We start from the raw sequence: 21,909 nt of genomic DNA, 5'->3' as shown, positions 1-21,909 counted from the left end.
TTTAGAAGCTGTATACAATTAAAATCAATAACTATTTCCAGTGTAAGTTCTCTGATTCAAAATTCTATGAATATCCTCAATTTTAGAGTTGCATAATGTATGACAAAGACTGTTCAAGTTTAGCCAAGTGACCTTTCTGTCTATTACCATGGTTGCTGTCATGTCTACTTCAGGAATAAGAGATAAGTGTGATAAGTGTGTTGCATGGGTTTTAGCCCTGGGCCACTGGCCTATTTCAACTACTTTTCATAAAGTTTTCTGATATATTTTGGAACAGTTTATAAAAACAATCATCTTCTGTCTTCACATCTGAAAGTGTTAAGAGGAGATAGAAAATATCCAATTATACTGTAATCCCAGCAACTCAGGAGGCTGAGGCAGTAAGACTGCAAGTCCAAGGGTGACCTGGGTGACTTACTAAGACCCTGTCTCAATGGTAGAGCATGCCTAGGTCCAATACCCAGTTAAAAAAGAAAGAAAAAAGGGAACAAAGAATAAAGAAAAATTGAAATTCTATTCTTTCTGGGTTCTTTAGTGACACTGTTAAATTGACAAGTTAATGTCTGTCTTTAACAGATAGAAAGAAGGTACTGGTCTCACAATAATTTTCTTTTAACATTTATTTTTTAGTTGTAATTGGACACAATACCTTTATTTTATTTATTATTTATGGAGCTGAGGATCGAACCCAGGGCCTCTTACATGCTAAGCGAGCGCTGTACCACTGAGCCACAACCCTAGCACTCACAATAATTTTCTAAAAAGAGAAATCCAGTCTTATTTTTCAGATGTATATTTAATATTTCATATACCTCTTTGTAAACTTTTTTTTAACTGTCCAAAATTTTTAAAGTTTTCTGTATTGAAGATGTAACCCAGGACCTTGTGTGTCCACACAAGCTCTTACCACTGAGTCACACCCTCAGCCCTGTCTGAGATCTTTTTTTTTTTTTTTTTTTTGGTACTGGGAATTGAACCTAGAGTCCCTTTTTTTTATAGTTTATTTTGAGACAGGTTCTCACTAAGTTGCTTAGGGACTCACTAAATTCCTGAGGCTGGCTTTGAACTCCTCTTATCTCAGGATCCGGAGCCACTGGGATTACAGGCGTGTGCCTTCTTGCCTGGCTCTGTCTGGAATCTCATGGGGACTTATCCAAGTGGGAATCAGTGTTGCAACCAGGCCTAAGTGCCTTCAGCACCCAGGAAATTAGAGGAAAAAACTTTACCTAGAATATATGGGTGGCAAAACACTCGGAGGTTTCTTTCCCCCATTTATCATCTCCCCACCTGGCCATTCCTTTATTAAAACTAACGTTGCCTAGCAAGTCAGTGTCCAGAGCTGGCTTCATGTGTTTGGAGGTGTGAGCAGCCAGTTGGAAAGCTAGGATCTTTTCATGTATGCTAGTGGGATGGGAATGGGAGCAGGTGACTTGCCTCTGGTCTTTCTCCAGTTGGTGGAGCCCCCTCTCCCTCCTTCTCTCCTAGTATGTCTTTCATGCATTATGCATTACACTTGGACTTGCTGGGCTGGCATCAAAATGTGCTTGTGAAAGACACCTGCCATTCCTGCAGATCTTGTGAAAGTGGAGGCTGAATCACAGGATCACAGGTCTTGAAGTCGCACTGTTCATCTGGATGAGAGCCACCCTCTATCTCTAGAAGCAATTGCCTCAGTGAGTAGGATTATGGCATTTTTTTTTTAAAAAATTTGTTTTTAGTTGTTGATGGATCTTTATTTATTTATATGTGGTACTGAGAATCAAACCCAGTGCCTCACTCATACTAGACCAGTGCTCTGCTACTGAGCTACAATCCCAGCTTCTGACACTTTTTTTTAATGTTCTTCTTTTTTTTTTTTTTTTTAGTTGTAGGTGGACACAATAACCTTTATTTTATTTTTAAGTGGTGTTGAGGATCGATCTCAGTGCCTCATGCTTTACCATTGAGCCACAACCCCAGCCCGACACTTTTGATCCTTCACTCAAATTAACTCTGTTCCCATATGCATTTCCATAGGTAATTCAGTTCTGGGTTTTTAAATCTTCCTTGCTTCACACATTAAAGCTCATGTTTAGGACAAGAAAGTAAAACAGTAGCTCTGTTTTCTTTCTAACCACAATGTCAACTGCTACAAAAGATCTCTTTCCATTCCAAGTGACATAAATGTGCAAATATTTGGGCTTTTGATGATTTGTGACTTTCACCTAAACAGCATGTTAAAACAAAAAATCAAAGTTGAAACAGCACATTTTCTGACCACTAGTTCAGGGACTCCAGATGGGGAAGGCCTTCAGCAAACAACAACACCCTTTCTTTGCCAACTTAGAAGTTCTGGATCCATCCCCACTCTTCACGGTTTCCTTGGAGAACCACATAGTCTAGTACCTACTCTTGATGCCAAGTTAGCAATACCATGACTTAGCCAAATACTCACTTCCTGTGTACCTGAGTTCTAAAGGTGTGGCATTCATGCGTTTCAAATTTCAAAAGCCTGAAACTTGGCACAACTCTGGAGGGACCTCAGACATTTCTCTCTCCCTTCCTCCTTTTCTTTTCTCTGTTTCTCCCCACACCACACACTTTCCTTTCTAGCCTTGGTCCTCCCTTCCTTACATCTTCTCTTCCTTCTCTTTCTTTCTTCCTTTCTACATGTTTTTCAAGATTGTTTGCAGAAAGAAAATGACCATCTGACTACTGATAAGCCTAGGGCTCCATTTCACCAAAACCAAGACTTTATTTTTCCTTATATGGTGCTGGGGATTAGAACTCAGGGCCTTGCACATGTGAAGCAAACACTCTACCAACTGAGCTATGTCCCCAACCCCAAAACTAAGACTTTATTAACAAGTTGTTAGTGAGGCCTCTCCTGCTTTTTGTTCCTGTCCTGCTTTTGCTCATTACCTCAGGTAGGGTTGTAGCCAAGAAGCGCCTTAGGCGCTGGTTGCTGAAGCCAAACAGTCCCTTCTGGGGCACTTTCAATTCAGGAATGTTTTGTTGAGACTCCAAACCAAGGTTCCTATAGTGACAGCCCATCAAAGATACCAGTTAGCACCTGCCCAGATCCTACTGAAAGAAGACTGGCAGCATGAAGGCCCTATCAGAAGCCTTTGGATAATAGCTGTCATTATTTTCCATTCTCTCCATTTCTTTTATTAGCATTATTTGGAATGGGGAGAATCTTCACCTAGAAAACATATTCTGTTTTCTTTTGCTAAAAAAGATCTTTAGGAAAAGGAATGATGAGTGATGGAGGATTTTAATTTTTTTTTTTTTTTTTTAATGTGGTGCTGGGGATTGAACCCAGGGCCTTGTACATGTGAGGCAGGCACTCTATGAACTGAGCTATATCCAATATGGAGGATTTTAAATAAGCAATGCAGGCTTCTTGTGGGACCAGTTTTAGAGCTGGGCTAGGACCATACTAACTGCACACAAATGGGGAGCAGGAGAATTCTTCCCCCAGGTTTTAGAGCGAGGGCTACTGTAGACCTTTGTTTCCACCATGCCCTGCTCTAATTTGGAAGCTGATCTGACAAGAAAGAGTCAACTTCTGGGGAGAGCGTGAGTTCTCCATCTCCATCTCCTCGGCCCCACATCTTTCTTTTGATCTGTCTTTTGTTTCATATTTGAAGCCATCCTGGATTTGGCACCAGTTACAGGGAGCCATTTCACAACCCACCAGGATGGCTGGGCTTCTGAGGACCAGCCACTCTCAGGTCACAGGAAAGCTTCACAAAGGATTAGTTTAAAAAAAAAAAAAAAAGTCTGAAGTCTCTTACAAAGAACAGCCTTAGGACTAGCATTTTCCATTTGCTACTAGATTTAGCCCTAAAAAGCAAGCATTTTGTCAATGAGAGAGATAAAGAGGATATACCCAGAGGCCAGGGGATTCTGTAGTGAATTTATCTCCCTTAAGTAAGTTTATAGCTTGAGTCTCACTAGTTGGATAACCTGCCAGGTCCAAAAATATAAAGATTATAAAAATGCCAAGCAGGGGCTATAGCTCCGTGGGTGGAGTACTTCTCTAGCTTGCTTGAGGCCCTGGGTTCAATTCCCAGTGCCACACAAGCACAGAAGAAAGTTCTAAAGTTACCAACCTCTTAGTTTGTGTTCACTTATTTTGTTTAACCAAAGCCCCATCAAGCCAGGGGGCACAGGAAGTGGCCTCCGCAATTCACCACCTATCTCTTCCTTTGTAATCTGTTATACTGGAAAGTTGTGAGAAGGGTCAGAAAATCCTCTAATCAGAAACATAAACTCATTTCATAGAAGGAGGCAGCTTAAAAAGCAACAGCAGAGGTGAATGCTAACGAGTGACTTTTTTTCTCTGCTGTTGGGAACAGATAGGGTATTGTGTTCCATACTGGTTGATCCAGTCTTTCTTCGAATGGTTTTCTGTTCCTTAGGCCAGAATATTGGCCGGCATTTTTCAGAAGTTGTAATTATTACACATTGTGCCTGCAGGGCATTGAAGGACCAAAGAAAGTTCAGGGCTGGAAATTGCCGGTTTGGAAAGAGCAAAGCCACTGGGTTTGGCTTTTAGGTTTATACCGTTGACCAACAACGGGTCGATTCTTTTTTAAAAAATACAGAAATTAATCTTAGTGACACCCTTCTGGGTTCCTATCAAAATTTTAAAACAACTCGATTACACCCTTCCCTCAGAAGGGGACTTTGCACATAAAAGACATGAAACAGTTTTGTGGAGCAGAACATTCTTTGAAAGCTCTGGGTGGAAGAAAGCACTTGCTTAGGGGACTTAATTGATAGAAACTAGCAGCCTGGACAGGCTGCCTGAGTTCAAAGGCACCGCTTTTAATCCCAAACCATTTTAATTTTACTTAACTTTTATTTCTTTCTGGGTGACTACACTGCAAACTTCTATTAATGTACTGCCAAGTAATTTTTCTTAAGAAGGTGGATACTTTACCAGATCCATAGCCAGGAGACGGCTCTCAGGAATGCTGGTAGTACAGTGTTGTGTAGATAAAAACAGAGGCCAGGGGAAAAGTAGGCCATTCTGTTTTATATGTGGAAGGGATTCTGTCTCTGGCAAGTGTGCCCTGATGGAAAACAACCAGGGACTAGTACTTCTGTAAGCCTGGAAATGTAATGCCTCTGGCAATACATGATCTTAAGAGAGTGAAGCCTGGTGTTTTCATAGTTGGAATTTCGTGTTAGTAGAACAGCCAAATGTCAACTGTTGCAAGGAGCCTCATCCAATTCACAGGCATGCAGCTGGAGAGAAAGCTCAGCTTCAGGAGATGACATTTTATGTTTTGGGGATGAACAGGAAAAATGCAAAAATAGCCTCCTGCAGCCAAGAAATGAACAGCTCTTGGAAGGAGCCCTTGAGCAAAATTGTTCTTCCTTTCCTTGCTAATACCAGGGACTCACCACACGGCTTGCAGACTTGCACACGAGGCAATTTTTAATTTTTATTTTTAATGTTTTTGACCCATCTGAACATTGAAGAATTTACAAAAAGTAATAAGGTGTGATACTTTTGGTGGAAGCAGTTTCTTTTTTCTAGTTATAGATAGTCAGCAGACCTTTAGTGTATTTGTTCATTTTTAGGCAGTGCTAAGGATCGAACCCAGTGCCTCACGCGTGCTAGGCAAGCGCTCTGCCACTAAGCCACAACCCCGGCCCAGAAGCAATTTCTTAAAAACAGCAAACAGTGAGATGAGCTGACTCTGGCAGCTCTATCTTCATAAAATAAATAGCGGGATTCACAGTATATGTGATCATTTTGACATCCTAAAAACTAACAGTGGTCAATATAGCAGCCACTTCTCTTCCCTGACATGTATTCTCTAGGGAAAATAAAATGGATTTACTGAGATGATTTGTACTCTCTCCTTTCCGAGAGTCCCAATCTTTCTTCCATCTTGCACATAACTACTTTGCCTGTGTTGCTCTGGCCAATCTATATTTATGATAGACTCGAGTACTGAATTTCGTGTTGTTAGTTCCGGGGATGGAACTTAGGGGCACTTAACCATTGAGATACATCCCCAGCCCTTTTTATTTTTTAAGACAGGGTCTCACTAAGTTGTTAAGGTTGGCCTTGAACTTGTGATCCTCTTGCCTCAGCCTCCTGAGTTGCTGGGATTACAGACATGCGCCACCATGCCCAGTTTACAGTATCGATTTTAATTGACTTTAATAGGATAGTCTTCGATAATTAAGGAAAGGCATTTAATCTGGTATATTTAATATTGTTAGATATTGTCAAATGCACTGTCCTTTAAGGCTAGTGCTGTTGAATATGAAATATTAATTGAAAATCAGCTGGCAGACAAACTCTCTTAAAATGCCATAACCATGAGTTAGCTTAAGAAAATGTACCACTTCACACCATTAGATGGCCACTATCAAAAATCGGGAACCAGGTGCAGTGGTGCATGCCTGTAATCCCAATGGCTGGGAAGGCTGAGGCAGAAGGATCTCGAGTTCAAAGCCAATCTCAGCAATGGTGAGGTGCTAAGCAACTCAGGGAGACCCTGCCTCTAAATAAAATACAAAATAGGATGTGGCTCAGTGGCCGAGTACTCCTGGGTTCAATCCCTAGTACCCTCCACTCCACAAAAAAAATTAGGAAATAGGCACAGTGGCACATGCCTATAATCCCAGCAGCTCAGAAGGCTGAGGCAGTAAGATCTCAAGTTCAAAGTCAGCTCAGCAAAAGCGAGGTGCTATGCAACTCAGTGAAACCTGGTCTCTAAATAAAATACAAGGGGCTGGAGTTGTGGCTCAGTGGTAGAGTGTTTGCCTAGCATGTGCGAGGCCTTGGGTTTGATCTTCACCACCACATAAAAAACAAAACAAAGGTATTGTGTCCAACTACAACAACAAAAAAATGACTATTAAAAATAAATAAATAAATAAATAAATAAAATACAAAATAGGGCCCCTGAATTCAATCCCCAGTATACCCCCTTCCCCCCAAAAAGAAAAATTAGGGAATAACAAATCTTGATGATATGGAAAAATTAGAATCCTTGTGCAATAGTGGTGGGAATATAAAATAAATTGAAAATAGCTGCCAGTTCCTAAAACAAAACAAAACAAAAAACAGAATCACCATATGATCTAGTAATTCTACTTCCCGGTATATATTGAAAACAGAATCTCAAAGAGATTCTTACACACCCCTGTTCACAGCGGCATTATTCACAATAGCAAAAAGGTCAATTTGAAAGCAAATGTTCAAAGGAATGAATGGATGAACAAAGTGTGACACACATATATACTATTTATTATTCAATATTAAAAAAGGAAAAATTAGAACATACATAACACTGATGAACCGTGAAGACAGTGTGCTGAGTGAAATAAGCTAGTCACAAAAGAACTCATGCTGTATGACTCCCCTGATGTGAGGCACCTAGAGCAGTCAGATTGATAGATTCAGAGAGTAGGTGGTGGCTGCCAGGGGCTGGGGGAGGAGAGAGCGGGGAGGTAGTGTTTGATAGGTACAGAGGATAGCTGGCAATGAGAAAATTCTGGAGATGGATGATGGTGATAACTGCACAAGAGAGGTCAATGTCTTGAATGTCACTTAACAATGGTTAAAATGGTAAATTGTATGTTTATGTATATTTTATTATAATCAAAAAAATGAATGAAATATTAGACCAGAAGTGATTTAAAAAAATAGAGTGGGCCAGGCATGCCCAGCAATTTGGAAGGCTGAGGCAGGAGGATTCCAAATTTGAGGTCAGCTTCAGCAACTTAGCAAGGCCCTAAGCAACTTAAAGAAATCTTGTCTCAAAATTTAAAAAATTAAAGGGAGGCTAGGATATAGCTCAGTAGTATAGCATCCTGGATTCAGTTCCCAGTACAGTACCAAAACAACAACAACAACAACAAAAAAGTGAGGTAATAGACACAACGCAACCTCTGGTGGACTTATCTTCTCTCACTGTTTCCTACCTGCTCCAGAGGCCAGGAAAGCTTTAGTGTATGTTTTTGTCATTTTGTTTCTTGTTTTGGGTGCTGGGGATTGAAGTCATGACCACTGAGCCACATCCCCAGCTCTATTTTGTATTTTATTTAGAGGACAGGGTCTCACTGAGTTGCTTAGCTCCTCGCCATTGCTGAGGCTGGCTTTGAACTCGAAATCCTCCTGCCTGAGCCCCTGGGATTACAGTTTGGTGTATGTTTTAAATCACTTCAGGCCCACACTTTTCTTGCTCCTGTCTGAGACAGAGTTCATTGTTGTCTTCCTCTTCCCCCAGTACCTCCCACCTTCCACAAACCCTCACCTTCTTTGAGGGTTCAGCTAGAAATACATGAGGCTCTTTGGTTGAGAAACACGGATCCCATGAATATCCATGGAAAATGCCAGATTGACTCTGTTGTTCTGTTGTCTTTTATCACCTGGGAAGACAAACTGAAGAATTAAAGGGACAGGGAAGGGCAGTCATAGAGAACTCTAGAACTGTAAGCTTTCACCCCAAAGGCTTTTTTAACCACATTATAATGATGACCCTTGTGAGTAAAAGCCAGTGGATTCTTATGAAGAATGGAGGTTTTCATTTGAAGGGGAACCTAAAGAAACTTCAGCTTGCTTTCAGGAAGTCTTTTTTTTTTTTTTTTAAGTCTTACTTGGTAAGAGTTGACCCTATAAAAATGCAGGATTCATGACAATGTTGGAATTGACTAGACTGTGCCCACCTTACCCCACCTCACCTTTTCTAAGCAAACCACCCAGACTAAGATATAAATGAGTTGTTTCCTGGCCCCCCACCAGCCTGGATTTCAGGATTTAAGCCATCTCAGACTGGGAGAGAGGTTGAGCCCAGGATGTGTGATGACTTTCCACTTGTGGCATTGCTTTAGATAGGATCTCATATCTAACCAGGGTGGGAGATGTGCGTTCATTCCTTTAGGTCGAGGGCGATCGGCAGGTTTGAATGGAAGGTCCTCACACATCCAAGAAAAGCAGAATGTCGTTTGGCTTCCAGAAACCTCCTGGAACTCAAGTGTCTTATCTCTATTCTCCAAAGTTTCCGCAGGTTCACTCGATCCAACAGCGTGACAACGGCGGTGCAGGCGGACCTGGACTTCCATGATAATCTGGAAAATTCTATGGAATCTATAGAGGACAATTCGTGTCCGGGCCCCATGGCCAGACAGTTCTCCCGGGATGCCAGCACCTCCACCGTCAGCATTCAGGGCTCAGGAAACCACTACCACGCCTGCGCGGCCGACGACGACTTTGACACGGATTTTGACCCCTCTATTCTGCCTCCTCCGGACCCCTGGATTGACTCCATCACCGAAGACCCCCTGGAGGCCGTGCAAAGGTCAGTGTGCCACCGGGACGGCCACTGGTTCCTGAAGCTTCTCCAAGCGGAACGGGACCGCATGGAAGGGTGGTGCCAACAGATGGAGAGAGAAGAGCGGGAAAACAACCTCCCGGAAGACAGTAAGTGACGCTGCGCGCGCACCTGGACACAGGGTGGTGGGGGGGATCCGGGGTCAGTCACTCCCGGGGCTGGGCGGTTTTCTTTCACCTGCTGCATCTTGGCCATTTCACAGAGGAAACCAGAACAGGTGGGAGAGCTAGGCGATGGCAACCCAGAGTCCAGAAGCTTCTGTGCTGGGCAAGAAAGAGAAACCACTGGGCAGACATCACTCTTTCTAGCTCTTAGATCTATGACTTTTCTTGTCTTCTCAGAAGAATACCAAGCTCAACATGGTAACTCAGTCTCTACCATGGTCTTCCTTCCTCAAGAGGATCTAGAAATGCTACTGATTCTTAGGGGGTTAAAAATAATTCTAGGCCAGGCATGATGGCCCATGCCTGTAATCCCAGAGGCTCAGGAGGCTGAGTCAGGAAGGCCACGAGAGTTCAAAGCCAGCCTCAGCAAAAGCAAGGTGCTAAGCAACTCAGTGAGACCCTGTGTCTAAATGAAATACAAAATAAGGCTGGGGATGGGGCTCAGTGGTTGAGTGCCTCTGAGTTCAATAACAGGTAGCAAAAAAAAAAAAAAAAAAAAGCAATGCTAAGCCAGACATAGTGGCACACTGCTGTAATTCCAGCAACTCTGGAGGCTGAAAGAAGGATTGTAAGTTTGAGTCCAGCCTCAGGAACTTAGCCAGACCTTGTCTCAAAATAAAAAACAAAAAGGGCTGGGGATGTGGCTCAGTGATAAAGCACCCCATGGTTAAAATTTCAGTATCAAATGCTAATAATTACTACTAATAATAATTCTAACTAGTTTCAAGGTTCATAGATATATGAGCATTTATAATCTGTAGAGTTCTTTTATTTTCCTACCATGTTAAAATGAGGCTAATGTATAGACCAATAGAAATCCATGCTTATTGCATTTTTAAACCTTGTTAACGTGTACTTTTTTTGTTTTTCATTTTTGTACTGGGGATTGAATTTAGGGATGCTTTACCACTGAGCACATCCCAGCCTTTTTTATTTTAATACAGATCTCACTAAGTTGCTTAGGACCTCTCTAAATTGCTAAGGCTGACTTTGAACTTGTGATCCTCCTGTCTGAGCCTCCTGAGCTGCTGGGATTTTAGGCATACGTCACCATGCACTTTTTTTAGGTTTCAAGGAGACAAACCTTCAGCCACTAAAATAATCAACACAAATTCCATTTTAGTGGTTAAAATAAATGATAAAATAAAATGAATGATAAATATATAAAACAAATAATAAAGACCCCACTTTCTTGCACATCATTATTTTCAAACTTGGCCTTTTAACAACAATTCCCATTGTTAAAAGAGAAAAATCGCAACAAATCTGGGTTTGCAGATCTTAATAGGCTTTGTCTGCAATTCTAGAATCAGGCAGCAATCTAGAGCAAAAATGGACAGGTTCTACCTATGAATAGAGAAAAGGAAGTGACATACAGCAAATGGAAGTGAGGTTCAAAGTCAGACACATCTGCTTACATCTGTCTTATTTGAATGTATCTTGAAGAGTTGGTTCTGTCAAGTTCCTGTGGTTCTTTCATCTTATGAATGCAAACAACTTGGCAATGGTAAAGGAATGCCCTTGACATTCGCCTCTTTTGGTACCAAGGCAGAGTCACTGGAGTGTCCCTTCATGTGCACAGTTACCTCATTTATCTGGTAGCATTGCCAAGCAGCAGTGGGTTAAGGTGGGGATGGATTAGGGAAAGAATGTGTGAACAATGGCATTATCTTATCCCATCCTCTTGTAGACATACCCCAAATTTACTGGGTTTTCCCAGGAAAAATGCCATTCTCTAAGGAGCAGTGGCATCTGGTACTGCTCTCAACAGGACAAACTTTCAAGTTTTAATTCATTCAGTTCTTTAATTCAGACTGGTTCTATCTCTCCAGTCTGCTTCTAAGAGGACCCAAGGAAGCCACTCCTATGATATTTTTCGTTCTTTTTTTTTTTTTTTTTTTTGCAGGGGGAGGGGGAGTGGGTACCAGGAATTGAACTCAGGGACACTCAACCACTGAGCCACATCCCCATCCCTTTTTTCTATTTTATTTAGAGTCAGGGTCTCACTTTGAGTTGCTTAGTGCCTCCCTTTTGCTGAGGCTGGCTTTGAACTCACAATCCTCCTGTCTCAGCCTCCTGAGCAGCTGGGATTACAGGCATGAACCACCGTGCCTGGCCCTGATGTTTTTCTTGAGTTGGCCTTCCAATGTAAGCCTGGATCTTTTTTCTCTCAGCCCAAATTTAAAATGATACATGAAGATAGCCATTGTATAAAAAATTAAGGGACTCTTCCTTGAGACTCATAGAACAATGAAAACAAGTTGATGTATTTTCATACGACTACATAGAGAGGGAGTTGAAAATCTTGCCAGAAAACCAGGTTCTCATCTGTTTTGTGAGAAAAGAGAGGCATAGTTGCATCTTGAGATGAACATTACCAGTCAAGTCCCCAAATGATGAATATAAAGGAATTGCCCAACCATGTATTGTTCCAGACTGAATTTTCTGTTCAGGCCAAGTTGACTCCCCAGTTCTTCTGAAATATGTTGTGCATTTGTCTGTCAGGAGCTTCAAACATTATTTTATAACAGTCTGCTGTTATGATAGTGGGTAGAAGGTAAGTTCTGTCTTATTCCTCTTAATAAATCTCCAGTCTCTCTGACACATTGTAGGGAACCATTAAATAAATATTTGAATCCTCAAAATATTTTGGAAATTTTGTTTTACCAAAGTCTTTTACTTGGCAAACCTTTCTTCCTGATTAGCTAAAAGGTACTCAAAAACTACTATCTTATTCCTTTTAAGCTGCTACAACAAAATACCCTAGATCGGGTAATTTTTAAACAACAAACATTCATTGTTCACCATGCTATAGGTTGGGAAGTCCAGGAACAAGAACTGGCAGAATTTGGTGTCTGGTGAGACTCACTCTCTATTTCAAAATGATGCCTCTTGCTGTGTTCTCCCGTGGTGGAAGGGATGTACAGGTTCCCTCAGGCCTCATTTATAATGGCACTAATCCTGTTTGTGAGGGTCCACCCTACTGTAGGCCCCATCTCTTAATACTATAACTTCAGTGATTAGATCTCAGCATATGAATATGGGACACACACATTCAGACCACAGCAAGTGACTAGCAGCTGTGCTTGACAGAGCTTCAGGGACATATGTTTCTGAGATAATGAGCTCTTTGGATGAGGGCAAAGCTTTGTCAGAAAGACAAGGACACATGCCACAAAAGTGATACAGAAATGGGGCTGGGGATATAGCTCAGTTGGTAGACTTCTTGCCTTGCATGCACAAGGCTCTGGGTTCAATCCCCAGTACCATACATACACCCAGAAGAAAAAAAAAAAAAAAGAAGAAGTGATACAAAAGATGAATAGTCTAGATGAACCTCCCATGCCCTTTCCAGCTATTAAGATACAATTCCAGGGCTGGGATTGTGGCTCAGTGGTAGAATGCTCGCCTAGCATGCACGAGGCACTGGGTTCAATCCTCAGCACCCTATAAATGTAAAATAAAGATATTGTGTCCACCTAAAACTAAAAAAAAAAAAAAGATGCAATTCCATTTCACAAACACTTGAAGATCTCCATTTTTTCATTCTGTGGAGAAATACTAGCTTAAAACTGCTATGATTCCAAAATTCTCACTGGTATAGCATCAAATTCCCAGGGCAGAGTTACCCATTTGAAATGAGGCAAATCCAGATCCTTGAAAATCTGATCCTAAGCAGTAGCCACCCTTCACAGCAGAGAAGGGAGGATGGAAGCACAGGAAAGAATATTCATCTTGTCCTTAACAATGTCCCTGACATTAGACTAGAGACTTTGACAGGTGCTGTTTTATTTGCCCTCCAAACGGCTCTCTGGCGGTATCTTGTCCAAGGTCACAGAACACAGAAGCGTCTGATAGAACAGATACAACATGAATAACATTTGACAAGATAATGATACTTTGTGTGGCTTGGCACTACCCTGGGTAAAGCTCTCCACACATATCTGCCCCTGGTTCCTTGGCAACCACCATTCTGTTCTGATAACCGGGCCTGGTGTTCAGAGGGCCTTTGTTTTACTCAGTCTCTGATTTAACCTTTTCTCTTTTTTTATAAGAAATTGGCAGGGAAGAGCCAAGTTCTCAGTAACCAGTTTTGTTGGCTTATTTGTTTGTTTTGAATCTGTAGACATCACAAAAATAGCTTTGACAAAGAGGTCAAGTACAGTTATCTCTCTCTTTTTAGCCAGGCTACTTCATATTGCTCTTTGGGTTCTATATAAGAAGGAACTCTCTTCAGCATGATGATAAGGTAGCTTCCTGGAGGTTAATCCTTTTTTTTTTTTTTTTTTTTTTTAGTACTGGGATTGAACCCAGGGGCACTGAACCACTGAACCACATCCCCAGCACATTTTGAGACAGGGTCTCCCTGAGTTGCTTAGGGACTAAGTTGCTGAGGCTGGCTTTGAACTCGCGATCCTCCTGCCTCAGCGTTCAAAGCCACTGAGATGACAGGCATGCACCACAGCCCACGGCCGGGATTTCATACTCTTATGCTTTAGGCATGTAATCAATTTTATGTGTTCTCTTTTTGGTGAGGGAAAAAGGTAGCTTCTTAACAATATTCTCCCAGGAGATGTGATCTTCAGAGTTGTCATGGAAAGATAAATACAATAGAGTGAGAAAAAGGAAAATTCTCATCATATTTTCTCAATTTGTTTTGTGGGATATTGAGTTTTCCCAATTTTTAAATATTTTTAAATGTACATAGCACCTCCAATGCCCTTAAAAATGGTAGGATGCAAGGTACTGTGGCATGGGCCAGTGAGTTGGGGGACTAAAGTTCCAGGTCAGCCTAGGCAACTCAGTAAGAGCCTGTCTCAAAATAAAAATAAAATGAGATGGGATGTGGCTCAGTGGTAGATGATGCCTGGGTTCAATCCATAGTATCGATTTAAAAAAAAAATTATTGGGGCTTTGGATGTAGTTCAGTGAAAGAGCACTTGTCTAGCATGCCTGAGGTATTAGATTCCGTCTCCAGTACCACAAAAAAAAAAAAAAAAAAGGAAAGAAAGAAAAGTTAAAACAGTAAATCTGTTATATATTTTACCACAGTCTAAAGAAAGAAAAATTACCCCTTCTAAAGGCTGCAGCGCTGGAGGGTATCACCATTTCCATAAAAATGTAAGATATTTTATTAAATGTCTTTTTAATTTCAAAATATAGTATGTCCACAGGAGTGGGGCAAAAGTTTGGTAAGCAATCTATCTGTTCAATGACAACCTGGATTACAGATTTGGAATGTGGTGTAGTTATCTTTTTATAATAGAGGGTTGAGGAAAAGATTGATTTCATTTAAATAATTTCTTAGTTAATTTCTTAGTTATCAATTATTTTGTGATGCTGTTAACCTTACAGCACCTTCTAGAGATACTGTTTCTGGCCTGGAAAACACTTTTCCTAATATACTTGGAAGTGACTAAATGTATTACCCAGGGAAGATAAAAGAAAGAAAGAAAGAAAAAAAAAAGCACTCAGTGTGAAGCAGGTTACCTCAAGTTGTCTTTGCAAAAAGTATAAACGTAAATCCTGTGTGGGTCTGTGGAGCTATTATTTTCCCTGATAAAAGCAAAGCAGAACAAAGACTTTAGTTCTTGTTTTAAACCTTCACCCCTCACAGTTGATAGTAGGTTTTTTGGCTTGATAACAAAATAATGAAACTGCTGTGGGCCAGGGTCCCTCCAAACCATGGCAGTTGACAGAATGCCTGTTCCCTGGGCTCTTGAAGTAAAATGATACAAGCTCTTCTCAGACAATGAAGCTCTTGTGTGAAACAGCTGTCTCAGGGAGATGGCTCAGTGCTATTTGACAGTGGCTTGTATGTTACATAGATACGTCTGGTATTATCTAACCGGGAATGAACTGGCCAGATGGAACCGAATGCTTCTAACTAGGAATGCAGTCTGGCGGGGGAGGGTGGGGACAGGCTCAGATTTCTGTGGCCCAAGGATGAAATAGCAGTTGATTGTACTTCGAAATCTATCTTTGCCTCCTGCATGGTGGACAACTTATAAGCAGAATTTTCAGGCTTTATCTGAAATGAGCTGATAGACCTCGAACCTGTGTGTGGGAGGCAGATTCTTTCCACTTTAATTTTGCCTGGTAATAGCATCCAAGTTAGTGAAACTTGGCCTTCCATCCCCCAGAAGGCTTGTGAGCCTTGGCCGGGAATGGGGGGAGCTGGTGATGAAAGCCGCAGAGGGCCTTTGCCTGGTTTCAGGTTTGGTTACGGAAGCTGTGCACAGTCATTATTGTGACTGGCTATCAGTGCGATCACCAGGCTTCGTCTGCCTGGGATTGCCTCTGCTGTGTCTGTGCAGCCCGTGAAATAGTGGGCAGCAGACAAAGCAGCTCTCTATGAGGTCTGCCATTCATCCGCCCCCAGCATTGCTAAGCAGAGCACCCTGGGTGCATCCTGGCTGCTTTTGGTTTTATTCTCACCTTACTTTTGAAGTGAACCTTCCAAAGGTCTCTCCCCACCCCCACTCTACACAACACACACAGACACACACACACACACACACACACACACTGCTGCACAGTCTCTTTTATAAGTTCTGGCCAACCTGAAATTAGTGACCACAGAGGAAGTGGCAGTCATGAAAAGGAAATCGAATGTAACATGCCTTGTGTTTAACTTTTGAAAATGCACCATTCATTTTGCTGGTGCCAGAGGGAGATGGAGAGCATCCTCTGTGGGTGTGCTTTGTGGGCATGGTGTGCGGAGGCTGAGGAGGGCACGGAGGCAGGAAGGGGTGAAGTTCAAGGCAGCACCAGGCCTGGAAACCCATCTATTCCTGGGCCTTGGAGTTTCCTTTCTTCCAGTGGTCAGTGAGAGGGGGACTGACTCACAGAATAAGATCTGATTGCTTTCTTCAACAAGAACTATTTCTGTGGAATACAAATGCAGCAAGACTTCAAACCCAGAGCTCTTTTCTTTTATATTGTTGAAGAAAATCATGTAGATATGGGAGGTAAAAACAACTCAAATGCTGCACCCACAATACAAATCACTCTTGTGTTCCCACAAGCTTCAGGGATTTGTCAGTAAGCAAAGATTTACCAGTAAACAAGCAATCAGTGTGCTCTTCTGGACACCTGCTGGGTGTCCTCTAACTCATTCAATTTTGACCCCGTCTACCTAGAGAGAGGTTGCAGGTCAGTTCCCAAGGCTGGCTCACTTTAGATGCCACTCACAAGTTCCACGTTGTAACCTGTGCTCTGACAGAGCGGCTGTGAATCTGGGTTCCCAAACCCCCTCTTCCAGTTTAGTAAATTTGCTTGAATAACTCACAGAACTTGGAGGAGACATTTAGCATTTATCAGTTTATCACAAAGGTCATTACAAGGGCAAGAGATGAAGCAAAGACTCAGGCAGGAAGAGCCCTGGAGTCTCAAACCAGCCTGGGCAACATAGCAAGACACTATCCCCCACACCAAAAAAAGTTAGGTAATTAAAAAAAAAAATTTTTTTTTCCATACAGGAGTCTTATTAGTAAAAGAAGGTTGCACTTTGGATTCATATTTCTACTTATATGGGCCATGAAGCAGTATATCATACATATTACATAAGTAAATAAAGACATTTCAGAGTCTTTGAAAGTTGAACAAAATGAAATTAGCTTGTAATTCTGTGATCTTGTGAGATATGTGTGTGTAGAATGTCATCCATCATCTCTATAGAGAATGTGTATTTTATCCATGATTCCTGCTCATAACTCCTTCCCAAGGCAGGCCACAGAACTAGAATTTCTCTTCCCCAAGGCAAGTCATAGAACGCTAATCTTCCACCTTGCAGTTGGCCATAAGGAAATTCTCTGAACTGCCACTTCTGATAGCAAATGATAAGACCCCCATTTCAGAACGGGTCTTGCCCCATATCCCTGAGGAAGGAAAGCTCAAGAATCCCAACAGACAAGTCTTGCTGGGTTTCCCCACCCAGCCTGTTACCATTAGATCTTACCGGTTTTGTTCAGGCACATTTCAGTGTGCTTGTCTGTGTTTTACTCATGCCTCAGCAATGAAGTGTCCATAGAAACCCAAAAGGACAGGGTTTCAGAGAGTTCCCACTGGGTAGCTGGACACGCAGAGGCTCCCGGAGGGTGGCACATCTGAAGACAGTATGGGAGCTCTGGGTTCCTTCCCCCATACCTGGCATAAACCTGCTCTTTAAAACCTAAACAATGCTTTCTCCCTAGAGCCCTTGGTTCTAGTGTATAGGAAAGTTTCTGCTTGAAAATTTGATTCATTATTGATTAGACACCAAGTTTAGGCTCCTTAAAGAAAGGAGAAGGAGAAAGAGGAAGGAAAGAAGAGAGAGAGAAAGAGAGAGAGAGAGAGAGAGAGAGAAGAAGGAGGAGGAGGAGGAGGAGAGGAAGGAAGGAAGGAAGGAAGGAAGGAAGGAAGGAAGGAAGGAAGGAAGGAAGGAAGGAAGGAAGGAAGGAAGAAATTAATTAATTCCTGTGAAATGCAGTGTCAGGAATGAAATAGACCCATGTAAGCTACATGTGGTCAGCCGCTCTGGATCACAGATGTGTGTGAGCCACAGGCTGGAGAAATTCTTTGCCATGAGGACACACTCATAAATAAGAGCATCTCACTGTAGGGCTGGGGCTGGGGCTCAGTGGTAGAGCTCTTGCCTTGCACATATGAGGCACTGGGTTCAATCCTCAGCACCACATAATAATAAATACAAAATAAAGATATGTCCATGTAAAACTAAAAAAAAATATTTTAAAAAAATAGAGTGTCTCACTGTGGGCAATATCGACTTGATGAAATCACACAGATTTGGACTGTCAGACCCATGTGACTTTAAGCGGGTCTTTCTTTCTTTCTTTCCTTCCTTCCTTTCTTCCTTCCTTCCTTCCTTCCTTCCTTCCTTCCTTTCATTCTTCTCTCTTCCTACACCCCTTAAGACTTCAACATGAAAAGTCAATAATTCAGGTGATTAAAAAGAAGCCAAGGGGCTGGAGATGTGGCTCAGCGGTAGTGCGCTCGCCTGGCATGCGTGCGGCCCGGGTTCGATCCTCAGCACCACATACCAACAAAGATGTTGTGTCTGCCGAGAACTAAAAAATAAATATTAAAAATTCTCTCTCTCTATCTCTCTCTCTCTCCTCTCTCACTCTCTCTTTAAAAAAAAAAAAAAAAAAAAAAAAGAAGCCAAGGGGCTGGGGATATGGCTCAGTTGGTAGAGCACTTGCCTAGCATGTACAAGTCCCTGGGTTCAATCCCCAGCACCACAAAAAAAAAAAAAAAAAGTAAATAAAATAAAAAGAAGACAAGACTTGAGAATGAACAATACCTGACTTGCAGTGGTTTGAAAGCAATATGCACTCACTGAAGACCATATTTTGGAGTTTGGAATTTTGCTCTTTTCCTAGGCTGAGCTGATGGATGTTTCAGTGTAGCAGTGGGCTACATCCCCAAGTAATCTCCCAATCGGAGAGGAAGCAACTGGGTCTTTATAGAGGACCGTATTCCTAAGCCCGAAGGATCAGCAGGTTAGGCGGATTACATGCATCTTGGACATAAGATATTTTCAATTTACAGTGCACTTATTGGGACATAACCTCACTGGAAATTGAGCAGATTCTGCATAAGGAAATGTAATTGACCCACAAACACGTTCAGCTTATCCCAGATGATTCGACTTTTCCAGCTCAGCCACTGCAAGGAGCATCATAAAAGATAACCCCAGTAGCCCAGCTCAGACTGTATCAGCAAATCATTTAATACTGTCATTTAAAAAGTGATACAGGAGGGGCTGGAGATGTAGTTCAGCGGTAGAGCACTTCCCTAGCATGCATGAGGTGCTGAGTTCAATCCCCGGCACTACAAAAAAAAAAAAAAAAAAAAAAAGGTCAAAAAGTGATGCAAGAAATGATAAAACCTTAAAAGATCAAAATGCTTAAGGACTAGAATGTTGTAGTTAATTTGCTTTCAGGTTGACATACAGTTCATATGACTCAATTAATTTCAAAACTTACTCCTTCAGGGGGATATACCTGGGGTTACCTGGGTTCAGTCCATGTGATCAAAGAGCCCAGGGTCGGGTTGGAAATCAAGCATAGAAGGAGATAGAGCTGGGAAGAATGAGGAAAGGGCAGAGCCAGATAAGCATGGGGATCTGAGGAGCAGGAGGAGGGAGAGGTGAGGAGAGATAAGGCTTTCTAGAAGTGTGAGCTGAATCAGAGGGATGAAGCCATTGGGAGGCAAAGGGACAGGGCCTAAGATGAAGAGAGAATCCCCAGCTTAGTGTTTAACTCCAGCAATGACAAGGAGAAAAGAAACATCTTGGGGTTCTGGCCAGCCGTGTGTTCCTGGAGCACTTTGGGAATGAAGGAAAGGAAGGCTGGATACTTTGGCCTTCCCTGCCCCATTGAAGAGGGTTTTGAGTTTATCCCATGGATAATAAGTGCCATGGCCTATGTCTTTCCCAGTTCATGGGTTGAAACTAAATTACTAATGTCTCCATGTTAAGGGGTGGGGCCTTTAGCAGATCATTAAGAGCGCTTACAAAAGAGCTGGAGGGAGTGGGATTCCTTTTTCTCCTGTCTCTTCCACCATGTACAGACTCAGTAACAAGGGGCCATGTTGAAAGCCAAGAGCAGTTCTCACCAGGCATGCCGCCTGCGGGGACCCTGAGCTTGGACTTGCCTCCACAACTGTGAGACATGGATTTCTATTTGTCAATGACCCAGTCCTGGAATTCTGTTATAGCAGCACAAACCAACTAAGAGCATGGGGGAACCCCGGAAGTGTCTTCAGCATGAGAATAACATGAGACAAGAACACTCCCTGGGGCTAGAGGTGTAGCTCAGAGGTAGAGTTGCCTAGCGTGTGCAAGGCCCTGGGTTCACCTCTCAGTACTGCAATGAAAGGAGGAAGAAGGGGGTGGGGGAAGGAAGTTCAACTGGAAAGAAGACAGTAGGTGAATATCAGTGGAAATGGTAAAGAAGTGTGAAGATTTCTACCTGGCACATCCCCTCTGGTAACCTTCACCCCTGGGGGACACACTTCTCTGTAATGATATGTTGCATCCAGGTGTCAGGGAAGCTACATTAAAGATGTGAGAAATGTTTCTATTCTTCTATATCTGAAGCCTTAAGTGGTGGCTGGATGATGTTGGAGTCCCGCATGGTAAATAAAAACTGGAAACAGAGAAACCAGTGCTTCTGTCTCTTGAGGTCTAGGGACCTAATCCTCTGGGAATATGAAAGGATACATATGATAATTATGCTTATTGATTTTTTTCCCCCTTTGGTGCTGGAGATGGGACCCAGGGCCCCCACAGGGCTGAGCATGGGCTCCATCTCTGCTATATCCCCAAGTCGTGCAATCTGGATTTTGACTCAGCAAGAAAATCAGGCATATCTCCAAAGGAATCAGTCTTTGTTTTTACCTTGCTATCACCAGTAAACCCAAACTCTTTGCAGCTACCATAGATTCACTTGCAAGGTTAAAAAAAAAAAAAAAAAGTTAATTCTCTCCACTCCTGTGCCTTTTATACCTCCTCCTCCTTGTTCACCAAATTAAAACCATACCCCATAGGGGCCAAGGAGAGAGAGGAAATATGCTCTTTTCTAAAAGTCTGAATTTTTTAATTGAATGTAGATCTCAAATCATATTTTGCATAAATGACCCTACCCCACAAAATGGTCCTTCTTTCTCTGCTTCTCATTTTGATATATAATCTTTAAAAGGAAACACAGAGCTTGCAATATATATTTGTCAGCTCTGTCAGGTTAGCACTGTTTTCTCCATTCTTTTCAAAACTGAAATGTCACTTCACGTAGACATGTTTTGCTTTTCCTTCTTATTGTGGGACAGTGATGGGGTTGGGGGAATTTTTTCAAATTCCCCCACTGATTTGTTCCACCCTTTCCCTTCCACCTGCCATCCATTGGCACTGGCTTAAGAGTATTGATAAAGGACTAAGAAGAAAACAAAAACAACCAAGCATGGTGGTGCGCACCTGTAATCCCAGCAGCTCAGAAGGTGGAAGCAGGAGGATTGCAAGTTTGAGGCCAGCCTCATAATCTTAGCAAGTTCAAAGCCAGCAATTTAGTAAGACCCTGTCTCAAAATTTAAAAAAAATAATAAAAAGGGCTGGGGATGTGTCTCAGTGGTTAATGGCCCTGGATTCAATCCCCAGTACCAAAAAAGAAAACAAAAACAAACAAATTCATAGAGTAAGTCAAAGGTAGGAGCTAGCGGGTGGGAAAAGGGGGAAATGAGGGGTTGCTAATCACAAGTATAAAATTTCAGTTATGCAAGATGAACAAGTTCTAGAGATCATTCAGCTATCATGTACTTAAAAATCAAGAGGGGAGAGTACACGTTAAGTGTTCTTATCAAAGTAAAAAAAGAAAGAAGAAGCCAGGCGGAGTGGTACA

General features: G+C 42.1%; 1 protein-coding gene across 10 annotated transcripts in view; it reads left to right on the top strand.

Annotated features, from left to right (window-relative positions):
• Dlgap1 (DLG associated protein 1) overlaps nucleotides 1–21,909 on the top strand; it is a 358,523-nt gene that overhangs the window by 321,497 nt on the left and 15,117 nt on the right. For all 10 annotated transcript variants that reach the window (XM_026394509.2, XM_026394510.2, XM_026394508.2 and 7 more), the window contains one exon: nucleotides 9,015–9,436. In XM_026394509.2, the coding sequence (XP_026250294.2) occupies nucleotides 9,015–9,436 (422 nt within the window). The remainder of the gene's footprint in view (nucleotides 1–9,014; nucleotides 9,437–21,909) is intronic.

Source organism: Urocitellus parryii, chromosome 13 (assembly GCF_045843805.1).
Source record: "Urocitellus parryii isolate mUroPar1 chromosome 13, mUroPar1.hap1, whole genome shotgun sequence".
In the NCBI taxonomy this organism is placed as follows: domain Eukaryota; kingdom Metazoa; phylum Chordata; class Mammalia; order Rodentia; family Sciuridae; genus Urocitellus; species Urocitellus parryii.
This window is presented reverse-complemented; position numbering and strand designations above follow the sequence as displayed.